At 43.1% G+C, this 21,944-nt stretch overlaps 1 protein-coding gene across 2 annotated transcripts in view; it reads left to right on the top strand.

Annotated features, from left to right (window-relative positions):
- LOC135515886 (solute carrier family 41 member 2-like) overlaps positions 1-21,944 on the top strand; it is a 28,121-nt gene that overhangs the window by 1,078 nt on the left and 5,099 nt on the right. The window contains exons 2-10 of one of the 2 annotated variants that reach the window (XM_064939712.1): positions 22-667; positions 1,179-1,286; positions 2,873-2,944; positions 4,838-4,982; positions 5,188-5,334; positions 7,207-7,354; positions 7,465-7,544; positions 9,450-9,581; positions 9,856-10,004. In XM_064939712.1, coding sequence (XP_064795784.1) covers positions 149-667; positions 1,179-1,286; positions 2,873-2,944; positions 4,838-4,982; positions 5,188-5,334; positions 7,207-7,354; positions 7,465-7,544; positions 9,450-9,581; positions 9,856-10,004 — 1,500 coding nt within the window. In that variant the 5' untranslated portion in view covers positions 22-148. The other variant, XM_064939714.1, reaches the window with a different exon arrangement.

Here is a 21,944-nt window from a genome sequence, read left to right as displayed (position 1 = left end):
CTCCTTGGCTGGTTTCCACAGGGCTGATCGTAGTGGACATGGATGCCCCTCTTCCTATTTAACCAGCCCAGCCTGCCCTATTTCACAGTGCCCCAGCCTGGATGAATGGAGATGAGACATTGTTGACCCATCAGCAGCAGTGCTTAGCATGAACATCCACACACTGGGTGATTCTCTGGGCCCTAGCCTTGCGGTGCGTATGAGCGGAGCCGCTGGTGGCTGGAGCAGTCTCTCTCTGAAGCCAGTGCCTACCGGGTGGATCCCCTCTCTGTTCCAAACCATGGTCCCTACGGGATACACCAAGCTCCAGGAAGAGCGTGGTCTGGCCATGGCTGACCTGGGGCCCAAACCTGATGGGAACGGCTACCGGCCTGATCCCCCTCACCTGGAGGTTCGCCGGCACTCGGACCGGGTAGCGCGGACATCCGTTAGCCTGTCAGACGGTGGGGAGGTGCGGTACTCTGAGACTGAGCCCATGCTCCCTGAGGGGACGCTCTCAGGGGAGGAGGGCGATGCAGAGGAGAAGGAGGAAGAGGAGAGTCAGAGACCCCCCACACGTAACATGCCCAAGGAGTCGCCCTTGGCCATGGCGCTGCAGATCGTGGTGCCTTTCCTGCTGGCTGGGTTTGGCACGGTGTCGGCAGGGATGGTGCTGGACATAGTACAGGTGAGACTGGAATGGTAGAGCATAGGTCCTGTTGAGCCTGGGTGTGGACTAGTGCATGTGAAGTTCAATTAGGTAGAGGAAATGGATTTGGCACAGTTTAATTCAATTAGTTTGTATTGTTTATTTATGAGTCAATTTCTTGTGTAGTCCAGAGTAAATGGCTGTAAGAGCTTTCAAGGGAGGTGATAAAGCGATATCTGTCTATTTATATTAAATTGTTAAAGGGATTCTCATAGCCACTCAGCAAATACTATTAGGGATAGGGTACTAGGAAGAAACCTACGACTGGAAGCTATGGCAGTTTGCCTTATTTACTTCTTGATAGAACGTTTGAATTTGAATGCGGACAACTTTCCAATTCAGACAAGCTGACAATGAACAAATGTAAGCTCCCATCTGCTCTATACTAGCCGGTAGCCAACAATAAACTATTAACAACAATGACTTGTCTAATATTGCTGTCTTCTCTCCCTCTCCCCCTCATCCTCTCTCCCCCCCCCTCCTCCTCCAGCACTGGGATGCCTTTAAGTACATTACAGAGATCTTCATCCTCGTTCCAGCTCTGCTGGGCCTGAAGGGCAACCTGGAGATGACCCTCGCATCCAGACTATCCACCGCGGTAAGACACACACACACACACACGCCGTCTTTTAAATACTTTCAAACACACTTCTGCACTCAGACACCATCAATAAGTATCTGCACATTCTAGATACAACACACTCACACATGCTCTTCTGCTTGCTCTACAAAACCTGTTTAAGATGTATATCAAGATGGCTTCCTGGTTTAGGAGTTATGACGTCATTAGTTTGAGGATTAAAGACCATCAGACATAGTAGATATGTAGCATGTAGTTATGGTTATGTGGATGACGTTGGTTATACATAGTGGTAATGTCTAGTTTTACCTGAGGCCCTGCAGACTAAAGTGAGGTATCATGCTTGTTGTTGTCATGCCTGGACTTGTCTTTATAGGCTTTTGTTGTGATCCTCCATAGGCCATGTCTGGTAGGCCATATATCAGGTGAAATGAGATGGTAGGGAACAGGGAGGAAAATGCTAATCTTTACTATCTTGTATAATCTATTTTGCCTGGTGCCCCTTTGAAACGTCCATGCTTCTTTACCATGTTAAGACATGGTTATAAGTTAAACTATTAGTCTGTGGAGTCGTGTCCACTGCTGTAGAATAGCCTCTCACCCCAGGATCTAAGTCTTAAGGGATTTATGAGAGAAATCTGCTGAGGTAGCGATCTGTCTAGTTCTCCTTATCATGATTTCCCAGACCCTTCCTCCTTTCCCTTCAGAGAGAAGGGAGGTGGTGTTTCCACTAAAGGGATGGGCTGCAGACAGAACAGTGAACAGGCAGTTTGATGAGAAAGTTGACACTCCACCTCGATCTTAGAGCGCAAACAAGCCCAGAGCACGAGAGATTTGAAGGAAGAGGGCAAAAGACTGAGAGAGGGGGGGCGGGGAGAGGGTTTAGAGGGATTTAAAGAAAATAACTATTGTCTTGAAGGCAATAGTAGATTGGTAGACTGTTCTGTCCAGCAATAGTTTTTTAGATTCTGGCCTTTGGTTCACTCTGCCTAGTGTAAGAACTTGTCATATAATTGCAAAGAAAACAACCTCACTTCACCATATTTAATCTCTAACATATCTCACTTTCTCTTTTTCTATTTCTCTCTCTCTCCCGTCTCTACACTCTCTCGCACACCATTACACTCTGGTTCTCCCATCTTGCTTCCTCCCTCCCTTTCTCCCCCTATTGAAACGATGTGGGGTCGGAGAAGTTGATGAGGTGATGGGACAGAATTCTCTCTTTGTTCAGTTTGGCCTGTTCCTCCCCTGCCTCTTTCCTCACAGATACACATTCACATCATTCTGTTTGGTCTCACACAGAGAAACTCAGTGTTGTGTTTCACTTGTTCCCTCAGCTCACTCCCTGTTCACTAAACTCAAAACTGCTAAGCTCTGCATACTTTTGCTAAGAAAACAAGAACAGTCACAAACCTTCCCATCTGAAACAATGCACTCAATTGAACATTGTGTTTAGTTTAATCATATTAGTTAGTAATCTGATTAGCGGTTCTTGCAAACTGTTCAAAGTAGTTATTAATCTGTTTTTTGGGCAGGTTATTTGAGTGTGAGATTAAAGTGAATATTGAATGAGTTGACTAGCTGGTTGTGGTCTCACTGTGCAGGTGAATGTGGGGAAGATGGACTCTCCCATAGAGAAGTGGAATCTGATCATAGGAAACCTGGCGCTAAAACAGGTAAACACACACACACACACACGGTCAGCTTCATAGCGAGCAGCAATATTCCCCGATTTAAAAAATAAATAAATAAATAAATGTATTTTTTCCTACCGAGCAAATTTCAGCTCAAACTTGAACGTTGTGAAAATGTAGTGCGACTTCCAGCGCGTGTTTACTGTAAACACCTGAGGCTGTATCCGCTTTAGAGTGGCTTACAATAAAAAACAATGGAGAAAATGCATCCCATAAAATGTATCATGGAAATAGCTGTTCTATCATTCAGCCTGCAGTAGCAGGCAATGTGTGGTGTTCAGCATAGGCCTACATTCCATGAGACTTTTGAAAAAACATGCAGGGCTTCACATTAAGCTGTTTATCCACTTGTCCTTCAGACAAGGAGGTGACTGAAAATGTTGTGGTGTTTGATGCAAGAAACCACTTTACAAATTAAAATGTATTATTCCCATACCATTTATTACAGAGAATCAGACAAATGATGCTACCCTCTGCCTGTTGGCTACTTAGCTAATTCAAGCCTGTCTCAAAATACAACACTGCCCCTTTAAGACAAAATAATTCCAAATGCAAACTGAGAGCTTCTTCTCAACATGACATAAAAAAAATGGTAAGCCTATGCAACATGAACCAATTAAAAACAGTACTGTAGCAATGAGCTTTGTGCAGTAAGCTATAGGCCCAATACATTATCACCGCCTACTGGCTTTACTTGAATTGCCCTGCTAATGCATCGTTGTTCGGGACAAACATCCCTCCGCTTTCCCTTTCCTCCACTGATACTGACCAAAAAGGAGAACGTCTTCCAGCTGACAGCAAAACTGGAGCTGTACCGCATTATTTCTGCCACATGCACACATTCATGTTGTTACTCCTATGAACAGAGAAAGTGAAATATTCCTGGATATTAAAAAAGACCCAAGCCGCTAACAATAACAACAATGCAAACCTATAGATACACTTTCCTACTCATTCATTACTGCTGCAGTGCTTGTTGTAGCGCTGAGTGGAAATAGGAAGAACACACATTTTATGGCTTATAAAAGTATTGAATACAAAGTGTTGACAGAGCTGAGAAAGAACTTAAACATGAACTCACTCATAAAAACAGCAGCTCTTTGCTGTATTTGTTGAGTCTCCCTGTAGTCATAGTTTTGAAATTTCACAGTATCAACTTTGCTGTAGCTTTTTTTTTATGCCTGCTATGTTACTGCAGACACGGTAATTTGAGCAATCCGATTGGCCAGCAGTAGGCATATAGTGCACTTGATTTGCTCTCTGGGCCTGCCAGACACATGAATTGGTTCAAAATGGCAACAGTTCACCTACCCGGCGCGCAAGGCAGCTGAATCAGGTGCACCTACCGCCAAACAGCCCGAGACAACATTTATAAAATTAGGAACACAAGGCTTTATCATTGTTATTTTTTTACAGAAATCTTTGACGATCGACTAGGAATGCCTTGATGAACACTGAACTTCACTCAACTTTCTAGAGCAATCTCATGCTTCCCTATAAGCTAATATTCGTGCCGGGGGAGCTGCGCGCCCGTGTTCATCTTAGAGGGAACATTGGCGAGCAGTGTTGGATTTGTGCCCTTATCTCCCTATCTGCGTAGTATGTGTACTTCTGGTTAGTACTTGTGGTAATTATTGACTGAGGGACTGATAGTGTTCAAGCACAGTGTTTAATGGCCCCTTGAGGACTTGTCTTCAATGTTGATAGTGTATCATATAACAGGAGAACATTGTTAGAAAAACAGGTTTATGTTATTCCTGTTAACACTGCCCTCACACCTCTCCCTTTCTCTCATTCCCTATATTCCTCCCTTTTTCATCCTCTCTCTCTCTCTCTCTCTCTCGCTCTGCCCCCCGCCACACTTTCCCTTTCTAGGTACAGGCTACAGTAGTTGGCTTTCTGGCAGCAGTGGCGGCAGTGGTTCTGGGTTGGATCCCAGAGGGGAAGTTCCAGATGAGTCATGCCGTTCTGCTCTGCTCTGCCAGCGTGGCCACTGCCTTCATAGCCTCTATGCTGCAGGGTACAGACACACACACACACACAGACAAGGACACACACATGTACTCTGATATGGAATAGGCGCAGTCAGACAGTCAGTCAAAGCCCCACACATTATCACCTACTGCTGATGGGTCTCGTGCTATATATTAGTAGCAAACACACACATGGAAGGTTGAGGTATGTGCAGGCATGTCGCCCTGACCTCTTTACTGTCTGAACCCCAGGCTTTATCATGGTGGGGGTGATCGTGGGCTCCAAGAAGACGGGCATCAACCCCGACAACGTGGCTACACCCATCGCCGCCAGCTTCGGTGACCTCATCACCCTGGCCATCCTGGCCTGGATCAGCCAGGGACTCTACAACTGCCTGGGTGAGAGGAGGAGGGTTTGGACTAGATACTTCCAGATGGAAATAAGATACAAAACTAGTCAACAAATTGTTTTACCCTCTATATTGAGTTCACAATCCTTCACTTCATCCTTCCTCTGTTTGTGTTTTATTTCCCCTTGAAAAAAGGTGAAAATGCTCAGTAAATCTGTCCAACAGTGTAAAGAAATGGTCCGTTTGGAATCAGACTGCATCTTTCAACCACTAGATGGCACTCTTACGCTGTTATTTTGTCTTTACTGGTAATTCATCAGAACAGACTATCTTTCTCTCTTTCTCCTTCTCACACTCCATAGTCCATATTTAATAGGTGCCATACCCAGCCTCACACACGCTTCCTCGCGTTACATTACTCAACACAGTGTGGACCAGCAAGCGTTTCCTTTGGAAAGTGTATTTTACTAACCTTGACGTGTCTGAGCCCTATGAAACAAGCATTCATCACCAGACCAGAGACTCAAAATCTATGAAAGGCTACAGTAAAACCTCTGAGATAATTTAATAGAAGAGTTCATACCAGCTCAGTAATTCTGTCTGGCCTTGCCTGGTGGTGTAGGACAGGTTGTGTTCCAAACGGCACTATTCCCTATGGGCCCTGGTCAAAAGTAGTGCACTACGTAGAGGATAGGGTGCCATTTGGGATGTTGCCACAGAGGACAGTGTCTCTGTTGTAAGGGCCAGCCGTGTCCGTCCCGTCCGCAGTGTTCTGCCTAATTGGACTAATGTGCAGTTTACTCACAGTTAAAGTTAGTAATTTTAGCCTGATGGTACACAGAGATATCCAGGAGACTGTATATTTCCCCAAGGCCACGTGCCACGGTTGACTACTGCAAACATTTATTTTAAGACCTAAAGCTGAAACGTGGCAAGGGAATAGTGAACCACAGTGACACCCAGAGTCAAGCCTAAACCCAGGGACTGGTCGGTATACCTGTGTCATCATGACTGGGACTATTACCCAATTCTACCCACTGTGACTACATAGAGCTCCCTTCTCTGGGTTTTATATCTATGTCTTCAGGGGTTTGATGATGAGGGCCATTAAGTGTGTGGAATGGGATTATGGTGAGATGAACATCTGGTAAGGAGAAGGGGATGATGGAGTTACATATCTCACTACTAGGCACTAAGCAGATGTTTTCCCCTTCTCTATTCTCCAACATCACTCTGATTTAGTGCTGTAATAATTATTAGAGTTTGGCCAAAGAGGAAGTGTGTGTGCGCATGCAAATTTCTGTATAAAGTAAAACCCTCCAAGGAGAGTGTCTTGATAGTGAGTGATGTGTTAGATATGTCCTGTTCTGTAGCTACTGTACTGAGTCACAAATACAGCACTTCTTTGGTTTGTTATGAATCTCTGTTGTTTTCTTGCTCCCTGCTCTGTGTCACGCTGTCTTTCCTGGGGAGAGGCGGGACAGTATGTTCCCCCCTGTTCTGTCAATCCTCATGCAGCTGAAGCTGATAAATGGTGTTTGTTGTTTTGCTGTTGTAACTCTCACCAGAAGGTTCACTCTGGGGATTACATCTGTTTTGAATTCTCAATTTTCCTCTGTTTCTCTCTCTTTCTTTGTTTCTCTGTCTCCTTTAATGTACATATCTACCTTTGCACATTTATCTGGTACTGCTACTCCCTGTATATATGCTTGTGTTATTTATTTTTTTAAATGTACACCCTTTTTCTCCCCAATTTTGATCTTATCCCAGGTATTTTATTCCTTTTGTGTTTAACATTCTGCGTCATTGGGAAAGGTTCTTAAGCAAGCTTTTCACTGTAAAGTCTGAACCAGTTGTTTTCGGCACGTGATAAATACAATTTGATTTGTCGTTCTCTCGCTCTGTTTGTCTCTGTGTGTAGACTCTCACCCGTACGTGTCGTCCCTGGTGTGTGCCTTCTTCCTGTCTCTGACTCCAGTGTGGATGGTGATCTCCTCCAAACACCCGGCCAGCCGCACCCTGCTCTACTCCGGCTGGGAGCCTGTCATCACTGCCATGGTTATCAGCAGGTGTGTGGATGCACTCACTCACTGTCATAGAGAAATAGCAACAGACAATTGTACATTCACATGATGAAAATAATACCACATTTTTAGTGTGAATGTTCTGTGCTCTGCAGTATCGGAGGACTCATCTTGGACAAAACCGTGTCTGACCCGAACCTGGCTGGCATTGTGGTGTACACCCCTGTCATTAACGGTGAGACGCAACATCACTGACTGAATAGACACTGTGTGGGTTTACAATGTGGCTTACAATGTGCACCAATTTTAATGAATTTACATTCAAACTTCGTAGTTAGAAAAATAGTGCGTAATGGACTAAACACAAACGTCTGTCTCTGTATCACTGCTACTGTCAACCTCCTCCCATCCTTACCGGGGGACCGTTGCCAAGGCTGTTGCTGGCATTTCGACAACCGGAGATCAGCTTTTAATTAAACATTGTTAATGAGAGACATTTACCTCAATGGAAGGAGACTGTGTGTCTCTAATCTGTTACTGCTGAGATGTCTACAAATCAGGAAATGGATGGGTGATCTGGGAAGTGTGTGTGTGTGTGTGTGTGTGTGTGTGGACCACACAGACAAATGACTGGGGCTGGAAAAGGGAGGTTTCCTAACCAACCCTGTAACTATCTGTGATTTACAACACATAGAGGTGGTTACTATCGTATAGGGAGGAGATGACTAGGCTGAGCTTTTCACTCTGAACATGCACAGTTCCTCTCTTCAAAACTAGACACAGAATATAAGAGGAGATGAGTGAAGCTGGTAAAGGAGAGGAATTGGGGGAATGGGAGAGAGAAAGGAGACTGGAATGGGAGAAATGAAAATAGGGAGATGAGACGAGGAGAGGCATGCAGACAGTCTGTTGTCCCAGAGCTACTCCGATGAGGCGGGATATAGTGGGAGACGGGACCCCCTGTGGTCTACCCTCTCCCTCTGTCAGACCCATTGACCCAAATTACAGCAGCTAGCCCCCCTGCTGAGGTGGAACCACCATACTCCCCAGACCTCTGGATGAGAGGGATTGAGTGGTGGACTGGAGATGGTAGAGAAGTGCAGTGAAAGTGAGGGATGTTGCGGAATGAGAAGGGGTAGGGGAGGGGGGGGGGATGATTAGCCAGGGAGGGATGAAGGGGGAGGGGCATTCTATTTAGCCGCACCACGGAGTAGGTAAATGTCAGTGGAGAGGCAGCAAAGATTGGATTAAGTGGACATAATCTCTGGGCAGCAGGGGTGTCTGTTCTCATTTAGGCCTGCCTGATTAGGATAACAAGCACAGGAAGGGAGATGAGCCCAGCTACCACAAAATATACCCTTTTGGTACTGTGCCTCTTTGGGTACTCTTTGGAATGACCAAGCTCCCTTTCTGTCTCACTGACCACAGCCTCTCATCTCCTCCTCTACTTTCTGTCAGTGTTGTCTCTCATACACTATTTTGGGTTGAAGTGGTTGTCTGGTCTGCCCACCTGGAAGCTGTGAGTGTTTCTACATGAGCCGTGCTGCGTGGCTAGACTACTCTGAGTCACCTGTGTGTGAGTGTGTGGATATAAATTGCCTTGTCCTGCTGTTCTCATGAGCAATGTTCCTCTGCTGGATACAAATTATAATCTATATGACAAAGCTGAGCAGTATTAGATGGGGCACGCTGTCAGTCTTTTTATTTTTTTCCTCTTTCTCCCTACTTTCCCTGTCTTTGTCTATCCCCACCTCTCGTTTTTTTTCTCTCTCTCTGTCTGTCTCTCTGTCTCTGTGTGTAATGCAGTTTTCCCACACAGTATTATGTCTCCGACAGTGGCGATGCATCACTGCTGTCTCATGCTCCTTCTGGTTGAGAAGGCTGCATTCCAAACCAAAACTCACACCCTTCCCTCTGTCCTAATGGATCTAGAAGGACGTAATATGACAAACTACAGTACATCCCTGCTCTTTGGAGGGAGAGGTTGCGTTACCTCAGATCTGTGACTGGAAGGCATCAACTGTTTAGGGAAGGATACAAATCTGGGTCCTCGCATTTCTCTCACCCTCGCTTCTGCTCTATACTCAGCTGCCTCCAGTCAGCTCCAGCCCTAAGCCTGCCTGTTCTGTCTGTTCTCCAGGTATTGGGGGGAACCTGGTAGCCATCCAGTCTAGCCGTATCTCCACTCACCTCCATTTCCACAGTGCTCCTGGGGAGGTACCAGAGGAAGCCAAAGGCTGCTACTACCCCTGCCGCACCTTCTATGGCACAGGTAAAGCGCCTAACCAATACTCAAACTGTGGAAATGTGATCTGTTTTAAACGGGGCATCCTACAGGACAGGTTGCTTAGCATAGAGAGATTTCTCATCCCTCTCGCTGTGATTTTAATACATAAATTGTACAGTAGGTGCTGCAGAAGGTACTATGTTAAGTCACTACCCCATAATTTAGGCTGACCGATACACAGGTTAGGAACCGTCTTAGCATCTGTTTATTGTTAGACTCAGTTGCCCAGTTCCAACTCCTCTCGTTTCCGCTCTCTCAGGAGCCAATCACCGTTCGGCCCAGGTGCTGCTCCTATTGGTGCTCCCGGGTCACCTGATCTTCTTGTACACCATCCACCTGATGAAAAGCGGCCACACCACCCTGACGCCTATCTTCATGACCGTCTATCTGGCTGCCGCCCTCTTACAGGTGTGTGTGTGTGATGGGGATAGTTCCTTTGTAAACTATCCATAGTCTGCAAATTCCTTTTCCAAATGTGACCTTCATCTGAGCTTGAAATTTCCCTGGCTGACATTACTTTTTATTAAAAGCAGAAATTTTGCGAGACACCGCTATTATTGTGACGCTATCACAAGCGAGCTGCGTTCAGAGACCCTCTTTCACTCGGCTTTCATAACACTTCAACATAAATGAACCACACGCATAATGAACGTCAGCTTAGATGAGTGCTCCTCCTAAGTGACATTTGAAGAAAAATCAGGTGCGGCAGGAAGCCTAGTAGTTAAGAATGTTGGGCCAGTAACTAGAAAGGTGGCTGGTTTGAATCCCGAAGCCCGACTAGGTGAAAATCTGTCGACGTGCCCTTGCACTAGGTACTTAACCGTATTTGCTCCTGTAGATCGCTCTGGATAAGAGCGTTTGCTAAATGACTAAAATGTAAATGTAGAAATGTGTGTATCCTAAGCATTCCTAGAGCTCTGTTTTTTTTTTTTCCTGAAGACGTCTGACTTGTGTGTTTTTACCGCTTTGATTGCATTAGGATCGATTTATGGAAGCAAGGGCTCATAATGTGAATGGGGCTTTTACTATAGGTGTGCCATGGCATGCCACGACTGTCTGGAATGTGTCTGGAGTGAACCTATTTTCTAGGTGTGCATTTTCTCTCCAACTATATTCTTTTTAAAGTTGTTTGTTGTACACAGCAAGGCCTAACTGCCACCCTGGAAGTCTTGATTCTGTGGAACTTAGCTTTGATAGTCTGGGGTCAATGTTTACTCACTACAACTGGTCTTTATAGGAAGGAAGACATATGTTAGTTGCCATTTCTCTTCAACTTCACTAGTGAGCCTTTAAACTGAAGAGGGAAAAAAATTACATCATCATATCACATATATATATATCATAAGCTACTATGAGCAGGAGGGTATCTGATTATTATTATTTTTTTTAACTAGGCAAGTTAGTTAAGCTGTTTGGGATAGGGGGCAGTATTTTCACGTCCGGATGAAAACCGTGCCCAAAGTAAACTGCCTGCTACTCAGGCCCAGAAGCTAGGATATGCATGTTATTAGTAGATTTTGATAGAGAACACTCTGAAGAAGAGGTTGACCGATTATGATTTTTCAATGCTAATACTGATTATTGGAAGACCAAAAAATCTGATACCGATTAATCCTCCAATTTCTTCTTTTTGTTGTTGTATTAATGACAATTACAACAATACTGAATTAACACTTATTTTAACTTAATATAATACATCAATAAAATCAATTTAGCCTCATAAATAATGAAACATGTTCAATTTGGTTTAAATAATGCAAAAACAAAGTGTTGGAAAAGAAAGTAAAATGCCAATGTGCTAACGTTTAAGGTCCTTGCTCAGAACATGAGAACATATGAAAGCTGGTGGATCCTTTTAACATAAGTCTTCAATGTTCTCAGGTAAGAAATTTTAGGTTGTAGTTATTATAGGAATTATAGGACTATTTCCCTCTATACCATTTGTATTTCATTAACCTTTGACTATTGGATGTTCTTATAGGCACTTTAGTATTGCCAGTGTCGAGGCAGGTCGTTATCGCGTTGGACTAGTTAACTGTAAGGTTGCAAGACTGGACCCCCCGAGCTGACAAGGTGAAAATCTATCTTTCTGCCAGGTCTTCAGTGCTCTGGTGTGCTCCATTGAGAGAAGTCAGGCTGAGTTCATTCAGGTGATTGAGGAGAAGCTGAAAGCAACAGAGAGGCAGGCTGAAGGGCTCATTAAAGAGCTGGAGCAGGAAATCACTGAGCTACAGAGGAGAAGCACTGAGCTGGAGCAGCTCTCACACACTGAGGTGAGGACCACCTCCACCAGAGCTTCCCATCCCTGTGCACCCCTCCACCCATCAATAACTGGTCTGAGATCAGTGTTAATAGTCATCTGTGTGTGGGGACTGTGAAGAGAGCTGTATCTCAACTGGAGGAGACACTGAATAAAGAGATGGAGAAGCTGCCTGAAGTCAAACTGAAGAGGATTCAGCAGTATGCAGTGGATGTGACTGGATCCTGATACAAGATTGACACATCCCTACCTCATGGCTGAGGATAGAAAACAAGTGAAACATGGAGATACAAAACAGGATCTCCCCGACAACCCAGAGAGGTTCAATCTTGATGTCTATGTATTGGGAAAGGAGGGCTTCTCCTCAGGTAGATTTGACAATGAGGTGATGGTTAAAGGAAGACTGTGGTGGGATTTAGGAGTGGCCAGAGAGTCCATCAACAGGAAGGGGGATATCACACTAAGTGCTGAGAATGGATACTGGGCTCTGTGGCTGAAGAATGGAGAATACGAGGCTCTTGCTAAACCCAGTGTCCTGCTCTCCCTTAGAGAGAGGCCCCAGAAGGTGGTGTTTGTTGATTATGAGGAGGGTCAGGTCTCTACTCTTTCACTGGCTGCACCACTGATAAACTCTATCCATTTTTCTGCCCGTCTTAATGATGATGGTGAAAACTCTACCCCTCTGATCATCTCTCCTGTCAATGACACCAACTGAGTTTAACCTTAAAGTATAGTTGATGGGCATTCTTTGGAGGAGACTGCAGTGTCATATGAATGTCACAAATGGTTGTTTATGTCCTTATACTCCTTAATGAGAGAGAGAGACTAGATATCATTGTTGTTATGAAAAATCAAAGCAGTAAATGTATCCCCACTCCCTAAAACGTAATAAATAATTCCTTAATAAAATGCTTATAGAAAAGGGTTTCTAGGGCATTTATTTTCCGTATTTACATGTAATGCCGTAGCCACTCTCTTTCACAGGGGACAATGAGGAATTCTCTCTCTCTCAATGCTATTTATAGGAATGATATACTTCTCCTTTAAAGTAGCTTGAATCAGGGGAACTTGATACTTAGTCTGGGGTTGTGGTCTCCCATTGTGCTAGTGGTAAGTCCTCGCATTGCTTTCCATGTCTTTACTACTTCATCCAGTAACTTGTGTCCGAGATGGGATAGTGCCTTTGTTTCAAAAGGGAGAGGTTTGCCGTGGTTGTCCTGGGAGAGGACTTGAAACAAGGTGCATAGGCATGCTTCCCAAAGGGGGGGGGGGGTTGCAACTATCCACCTCATTTTCAAACATTGCTATGGGCACAGCTAAACAACGGAAGTGATAAATTCGACTTCTTCTGCTTTACTGCAGTGCAGCAGTGGCAACCTCTGTGGGTCACTATTGCCAGATTAAATTATTTTAAGGAGTCAATTTAGAGCATAAAAGTCAAGTAAGCCTAAACTAGTGTAATGCCATATTTATTTAATTCACATTAGCTAGGCCTACTAGTTCTGTTGCGATAACGTTAGTTGTGTCAGAGTTAAGGGCCATGCACACCTGAATTTGGGGAGTTTCTCCCAGTCTTCTCTGCAGATACTCTCAAGCTCTGTCAGGTTGGATGGGGAGCGTCACTGCACAGCTATTTTCAGTTGTCTCCGGAGATGTTTGATCTGGTCCAAGTCTGGGATCTGGCTGGGCCACTCCAGGACATTCAGAGACTTGTCCCGAAGCCACTCCTGTTTTGTCTTGGCTGTGTGCTTAGGGTCGTTGTCCTGTTGGAAGGTGAACCTTCACCCCAGTCTGAGGTCCTGAGTGCTCTTGAGCAGGTTTTCATCAACGATCTCTCTGTACTTTGCTTCGTTCATCTTTCCCTCGATTCTGACTACTCCCAGTCCCTGCCGCTGAAGAACATCCCAACAGCATGATGCTGCCACCACCATGCTTCACCGTAGGGATGGTGCCAGGTTTCTTCCAGACGTGATGCTTGGCATTCAGGCGAAGGAGTTCAATCTTGGTTTCATCAGACCAGAGAATCTTGTTTCTCATGGTCTGAGGGTCTTTAGGTGTCTTTTGGCAAACTCCAAGCAGGCTGTCACGTGCTTTTGGCCAGACGGATGCCACTCCTCAGTAAATCTACCATAAAGGCCTGCTTGGTAGAGTGCTGCAGAGATGGTTGTCTTCTGGAAGGTTCTCCCATCTCCATAGAGGAACTCTAGAGCTCTGTCAGTGACCCTCTGGTTCTTGGTCACCTCCCTGACCAAGGCCCTTCTCTACTGGTTGCTCAGTTTGGCCAGGAGGCCAGCTCTAGGAAGGGTCTTGGTGGGTCCAAACTTCTTCCATTGAAGAATGATGAAGAGTACTGTGTTCTTGTGGACCTTCAATTCAGCAGACATTTTTTGTCACCCTTACCCAGATCTGTGGACAGTTCCCTCAACCTCATGGCCTTGTTTTTGCTCTGACATGCACTGTCAACTCTGGGAGCTTATATAGACAGGTGTGTGCCTTTCCAAACTATATCCAATCAATTGAATTTACCATAGGCGGACATCTCAGGGATGATCAATGGAAAGAGGATGCACCTGAGTTCAATTTCAAGTCTCATAGCAAATGGTCTGAATACTTTTGTAAAGGTATTTCTGTTTTTATTTGTAATAGATTTACTAAACATGTCTGGACTTGCTTTGTCATTATGGGGTGTTTGTAGATTGCTGAGGGAAAAAAATTATTTAGTCAATTTTAGAAAAAGCCTGTAACGTAACAAAATGTGGAAAAATTCAAGGAGTCTGAATACTTTCCTAAGGCACTGTATAAAACATTGGTGACCATCCACACTAGAGGAAAGATTATTGTTCTACAGTCCTACACCTGTCAATCAACTGATCAATGCATCCTACTGCATGCTGCATATTAATAATGTGGTAACTCAAGCCCATTCGGTGCTTTCAGGGCGTGTTCATCGTCATAGTGACAACTGAAAATAATGTCAATGTACATGTAGGCCTAATAACAAAAATTGTATGTACAGTTCCTTCAGAAAGTATGATCTTTTCCCCCTTGACTTTTTCAACAATAATAGTGGTTAACGATATATTTTTTTGTGTGACTACCCCGTCTACCACACATACAATTATCTGTATGGTCCCTCAATCGAGTACAAAGACCTGGGACGTTTTCCAATGCTTCGAAAAGGACCATACAGGAAGGGGGGGGGGGGGGAGAAGCAGATGCTGATTTCCTTTCAGCATAGTGAAGTTATTAATTAGGCTTTTGATGGAGTATCACTACACCAGGTGGTGTGTATTCATGGACACCAAGGGAAGCCAGGCTTCCCCAAAAAATGTACCAATAAATTATGCACAGACACAAAATAATTTGTTCTTCAATTCGTAAGAGGCTGAGTGTACCTCACCAGAGAAAGCATCTGAGAGCGAGCAAAACAGTGCCCCTTAGTCTTTGTATGTGTAGGCCATCTATCTGATACTGTCGGGTCCAAAAGAGTATGACATTGTTGCTGCATTGAATAAAAGGGAAGCCAGCAAGTATTTGGCATCCCTTGATGATGTAAATCAATAACAATAATAGCCAATCAGAGTTGAGCTAAACTGAGTGAGCTCAACTGTGAATGGTCCTGGTGTACCAAAAAAAGGGAAGCCCGTTTGGATTTGGCTTCACTCCAATCACATCGAGAGCATACGTCATTGACCAAAACTCATTGTGCAGCTAGTTGTCTTGTTGTCCTCCAGTGGCCAGCTAGCTAAAATTGTCCCTTTCCTAAATTAGCCATGGATGGGGATAGGGATTTGGACTTGTGGTTTTAGTTTATTCTCCGTACTGGCCAATAATTCCAAAGGCGATTCAGATCCAACCATAAATTCATACATTGTGCCCCTGGCCTGCGAGGATAGAAGATTTAATATGCTTATTTTTTTCTTTACTTAACTAAGCAAGTTGATTCTTATTTACAATGCCTACATGTACAGTTGAAGTCTGAAGTTTACATACACCTTAACCAAATACATTTAATCCTAGCAAAAATTCCCTGTCTTAGGTCAGTTAGGATCACCACTTTCTTTTAAGAATGTGAAATGTCAGAATAATAATAGTGATTTATTTCAGCTTTTATTTCTTTCATCACATTCCCAGTGGGTCAGAAGTTTACATACACTCAATTAGTATTTGGTAGCATTGCCTTTAAATTGTTTAACTTGGTTCAAACATTTCGGGTAGCCTTCCACAAGCTTCCCACAATAAGTTGGGTGAATTTTGGCCCAATCCTCCTGACAGCTGGTGTAATAGTTGGGTTTGTAGGCCTCCTTGCTCGCACACGCTTTTTCAGTTCTGCCCACAGATATTCTATTGGATTGAGGTCAGGGTTTTGTGATGGCCACTCCAATACCTTGACTTTGTTGTCCTTAAGCCATTTTGTCACAATTCTGGAAGTATGCTTGGGGTCATTGTCCATTTGGAAGACTCATTTGCGACCAAGCTTTAACTTCCTGACTGATGTCTTGAGATGATGCTTCAATATATCCACATAATTTTCCTACCTCATGATGCTATCTATTTTGTGAAGTGCACCAGTTCCTCCTGCAGCAAAGCACCCCCACAACATGATGCTGCCATTTGTTCCCGTGTGCAGTTGCAAGCCGCAGTTTGGCTTTTTTATGGTGGTTTTGGAGCAGAGGCTTCTTCCTTGCTGAGCGACCTTTCAGGTTATGTTGATATAGGACTTGTTTTACTGTGGATATAGATACTTGTTTGCCTTTTTCCTCCAGCATCTTCACAAGGTCCTTTGCTGTTGTTCTGGGATTGATTTGCTCTTTTCACACCAAAATAAGTTAATTTCTAGGAAATTGCTCCTAAGGATGAACCAGACTTTTTCGGAAGTCTTGGCGGATTTCTTTAGATTTTCCCATGATGTCAAGCAAAGAGGCACTGAGTTTGAAGGTAGGCCTTGAAATGCATCCACAGGTACACCTCCAATAGGCTAATTTACATAATTTGAGTCAATCAGAAGCTTCTAAAGCCATGACATAAATTTCTGGAATTTTCCAATTTGTTTAAAGGCACAGTCAATTTAGTGTATGTAAACTTCTGACTGGAATTGTGACACAGTGAAATAATGTCTGTAAACAATTGTTGTGTAAATGACTTGTCATGCACAAAGTAGATGTTCTAACCGACTTGCCAAAACTATAGTTTGTTAACAAGAAATTTGTGGAGTGGTTGAAAAACTAATTTTAATGCCTTCCGACTTCAACTGTACATGCATGCATGTACTAAATTATCACAACACAGGTTGTAATATGGCTTTTTTTCTGGCTTGGCTTCCCCATTTGATTTTTACCCACTCACCGCTACTGGTCATTAGAAAGATACAGGCATCCTGTCTAACTCAGTTGTCGAAGAGGAAGGAAACTGCTCTGGGATTTCACCGTGGGACTAATGGTGGTTTTAAAACAGAGTTTAATGGCTGTGGTATAAGAGAACTGAGGATGGATCAACATTGTAGTTACTCAAAAATACTAACCTAAATGACAGAGTGAAACAAAGGAAGCCTGTACATGCATCCTGTTTGCAATAAGTCACTAAAGTGAAGTGGCAAACAAATTTAACTTTTTGTACTGAATACAAAGCGTTATGTTTTGGGCCAATCCAACACAGCACATCAGAGTACTACTCTTCATATTTTCAAACATGGTGGTGGCTGCATCATGTTATTAGTATACTTGTCATCAGCAATAACTATGCAGTGTTTTAGGTTAAAAATAAAGAATATAGCTATAAGCGCAGGTGAAAACCTTTCCATAAGACACTTCACCTTTCATCAGAACAATAACCTAAAACACAACGCCAAATCTACACGGGTTGCTTACCAAGATGACATTGAATGTTCCTGAGAGGCTTAGTTACAGTTTTGGCTTAAATAGGCTTGAAAATCTATGGCAAGACTTGAAAGTGGCTGTCTAGAAATTATCAACAATCAACTTGACAGAGCTTGAAGAATTTTACGAAGAATAATGGGCAGATATTGTACAATCCAGTTGGCAAAGCTCTTAGAAACTTACCCCGAAAGACTGACAGCTGTAATCGCAGCCGAAGGTGCTTCTACAAAGTATTTACTCAGGGGTCTGAATACTTATATAAATTAGATTCCTGTGTTTAATGTTCAATAAATTAGCTACATTTTTCTAAAACCATGTTTTCACTTTGTCGTTATGGGGTATTGTGTGTAGATGGGTGAGAGATTTAATAAATTTTGAATTCAGGCTGTAACACGACAAAATGTGGAATAAGTCAAGGGGTTTGAATACTTTCTCAAGGCACTGTAATCTGTGAAAGAAGTTGACTAGCTTCCTTGCCAGTCTAGGCTACTTCCAGACACAAGACCTTGTTAGACTGTTTCAAGCTATCTAAAACAGTGAGTGACTATAGCTTTGTACTGTTTCGACAGTGTGAAAGTACACTTCCCACGTTCCAACACACACAAACATATACACAAGGCAGACACCCAAAGCATGCCTCTAAAACACATCTCGTTCAGTCGTCATTCATAATGAGGAGAATTAAAACCGAGGCTAAATGGTTCCGTATGGCTCAGCTGGTAGAGAATGGTGCTTGCAACGCCAGGGCAGTGGGTTCCATGTTCAGCCCCCTTTAACCTCAGACTCAGATTGTCATACATTATAGGAAGCTAAATAAAATGACACAAATTCATATTTTTTTATATTTAATGGCCTTTTTCTGTCACTCTTATTAGGAAAATAAAGCAAGTATTAATGTAATGTCAATTAAATAAGAACAGTTTGATTAAATCGTTCCTAAATAAAATGTTTATAGAAGAGGTTTTTTTATTTTATTTACTTAGACTACAAGGGTCTAGTGTCCTATTGTGCTAGTGCTAAGACAGGATGAAACATCTCTTGCGTTGTCTTCCATGTCTTTACTACTTCACCCTGTAGCTCTGGTGTCAGATGGGATGGTGCCTTCGTGCAATAGTCTGAGTTGTGCTCTGGTAGTCCTTGGAGGGGATTTGACAGAAAGTGCACAGGTATGCTTCCCAAAAGAGGGTGTTACAACTATACCAATGAAAGGTGTACTATGACCACTGTTTAACCTTACTAGCACTGAGATGTATGAACAGGAGGCTATGTAATGTCAATTGTCCAGTAGATTAGAGCAAAATAAATGGCGATTGAGAGTTTAACTCTGTGTAAAGATTAATTTCAGGTACCTGGCAAAATCAAGGAAACAGAGGTCGACCGGTTAATCGGAATGGCCGACTAGCTAGGGCCGATTTCAAGTTTTCATAACAATCGGAAATCGGTATTTTTGGACAGCGATTTTTGCGCATTCACAAAAAAAGACTGTCGTTGCTCCAACGTGTACTTAACCATAAACATCAATGCCTTTCTTAAAATCAATACACAAGTATATGTTTTTAAACCTGCATATTTAGTTAATATTGCCTGCTGACATGAATTTCTTTTAACTAGGTAAATTGTGTCACTTCTCTTGCAACATAGTCAGGGTATCTGCAGCTGTTTGGGCTGCCTGGCTTGTTGCGAACTGTGAAGACTATTTCTTCCTAACAAAGACAGCCAACTACGCCAAACGGGGGATGATTTAACAAAGGCGCATTTGCGAAAAAAGCACAATCGTTGCACGACTGTACCTAACCATAAACATCAATGCCTTTCTTAAAATCAATACACAGAAGTATATATTTTTAAACCTGCATATTTAGCTCAAAGAAATCCAGGTTAGCAGGCAATATTAAACCAGGGAAATTGTCACTTCTCTTGCGTTCATTGCACGCAGAGTCAGGGTATATGCAACAGTTTGGGCCGCCTGGCTCATTGCGAACTAATCTGCCAGAATTTTACGTAATTATGACATAACATTGAAGGTTGTGCAATGTAACAGGAATATTTAGACTTAGCAATGCCACCCGTTAGATAAAATACGGAACGGTTCCGTATTTCACTGAAGGAATAAACGTTTTGTTTTCGAGATGATCGTTTCCGGATTCGACCATATTAATGACCTAAGGCTCGTATTTCTGTGTGTAATTATGTCATAATTAAGTCTATGATTTGATAGAGCAGTCTGACTGAGCGATGGTAGGCAGCAGGCTCGTAAGCATTCATTCAAACAGCACTTTTGTGTGTTTTGCCAGCAGCTCTTTGCAATGCTTCAAGCATTGAGCTGTTTATGACTTCAAGCCTTTCAACTCCCGAGATTAGGCTGGTGTAACCGATGTGAAATGGCTAGCTAGTTAGCGGGGTGCGCGATAATAGCATTTCAAACGTCACTCGCTCTGAGACTTGGAGTAGTTGTTCCCCTTGCACTGCAAGGGCCGCAGACTTTGTGGCGCGATATGTAACGATGCTTCGAGGGTGGCTGTTGTCGATGTGTTCCTGGTTCGAGCCCAGATAGGGGCGAGGAGATGGACAGAAGCTATACTGTCACACTGGCAATCCTGAAGTGCCTATAAGAACATCCAATAGTCAGTTATATGAAATACAAATGGTATAGGGAGAAATAGTCCTATAAATACTATATTAACTACAACCTAAAAACCTCTTACCTTGGAATATTGAAGTCTCATGTTAAAAGGAACCACCAGCTTTCATATGTTCTGAGCAAGGAACATAAACGTTAGCTTTTCTTACATGGCACATATTGCACTTTTACTTTCTTCTCCAACACTTTGTTTTTGCATTATTTAAACCAAATTTAACATGCTTCATTATTTATTTGAGGCTAAATTGATTTTTATTGATGTATTATATTAGGTTAAAGTAAGTGTTTATTCAGTATTGTTGTATTTGTCATTATTAAATACATTTAAAAAAAAACGTCCGATTTTAATTGTTATCTGCTTTTTTTGGTCCTCCAATAATCAGTATCGTTATTGGTGTTGAAAAATCATAATCGGTCGACCTCTAATTTTTATACGACCCTATGCAGATGTGATGTTAATTCCACACCTGTGTGGATGCACCTGCTTTCAATATACTATGTATCCCTCATTTACTTAAGTGTTTCCTTTTTTATTTTGGCAGTTACTTGCATGTTCCTTCTGAGAGCAGCCATAAGCAGACAGACTGGCAAAGAGGGGGCTATTGACATCACTATGCTGAAGTAAAAGTAAAGTGGAGATACTTCTATGTCAGACACAACTAAACTTTCCAGTTCTTCATTAATCTCTCTACAACTATGCAGTGTCTTTTGTTCCCGTGGTTCTCTAAGGGCAGTAAGAACAGCATCAACACCAACAGATACTCAATGTTTTACAAGATCAATTGAAATTTGCTATGAACATGGCTTCTCCTGTTTTCTTATATTTGGTTGGTTAAAGCCTTTTTATAACTGTTATGGTCAACCTTTAGAGAATTCGTTTATATTTTCCCTGTCTGTCTGGATGTGTTCACTGAGCCAGTCTATTCCATGTGGACACAACTTCTGCAAGGCCTGTATCAGAGGATGCTGGGATACCAATGGCCTGAACCAGTGTAATTTATGTAAGGATAAGTTCTACAGAGAACCTGAGCTTTGTGTCAACACAATATTCAGAGAGATTGTAGATGCATTTTAAGAAGATGAGAGTCGGAGGTAGAGATGAGTCCCCTGCCAAGCCCGGAGAAGTGTCCTGTGACTTCTGCATGTGGAAGAAGCTCAAGACTCTGAAGTCCTGTCTGGTGTGTCAGACCTCTGATCAACCCTGTGGAGAACCTGGAATAAAGACTTTGTAAGAAGCACAACATACTCCTGGAGCTGTTCTGTAGAATTGACCAGATGTGTGTTTGTGTCATGTGCTTGAAAGCAGGCCTCATGACACTGTCCCTCTAGAGGAAGGCTAAACTGGGGAAGACTGAGGCAGAGGTTCAGTAGATGTTCCAGGAGAGACTGAGGAATGTTCAGGAGATCAAAGACTCAGTAGATCTCAGCAAGAGAGAGAGAGATTTCACAGTGTACAGGTCTTCACTGCTCTGGTGCGCTCCATTGAGAGAAGCCAGGCTGAGCTCATTGAGGTGATTGAGGGGGAGCAGAGGAGAGAGGCAGGCTGAAGGGCTCATTAAAGAGCAGGAAAT

Source organism: Oncorhynchus masou, chromosome 27, assembly GCF_036934945.1.
Source record: "Oncorhynchus masou masou isolate Uvic2021 chromosome 27, UVic_Omas_1.1, whole genome shotgun sequence".
In the NCBI taxonomy this organism is placed as follows: domain Eukaryota; kingdom Metazoa; phylum Chordata; class Actinopteri; order Salmoniformes; family Salmonidae; genus Oncorhynchus; species Oncorhynchus masou.
This window is presented reverse-complemented; position numbering and strand designations above follow the sequence as displayed.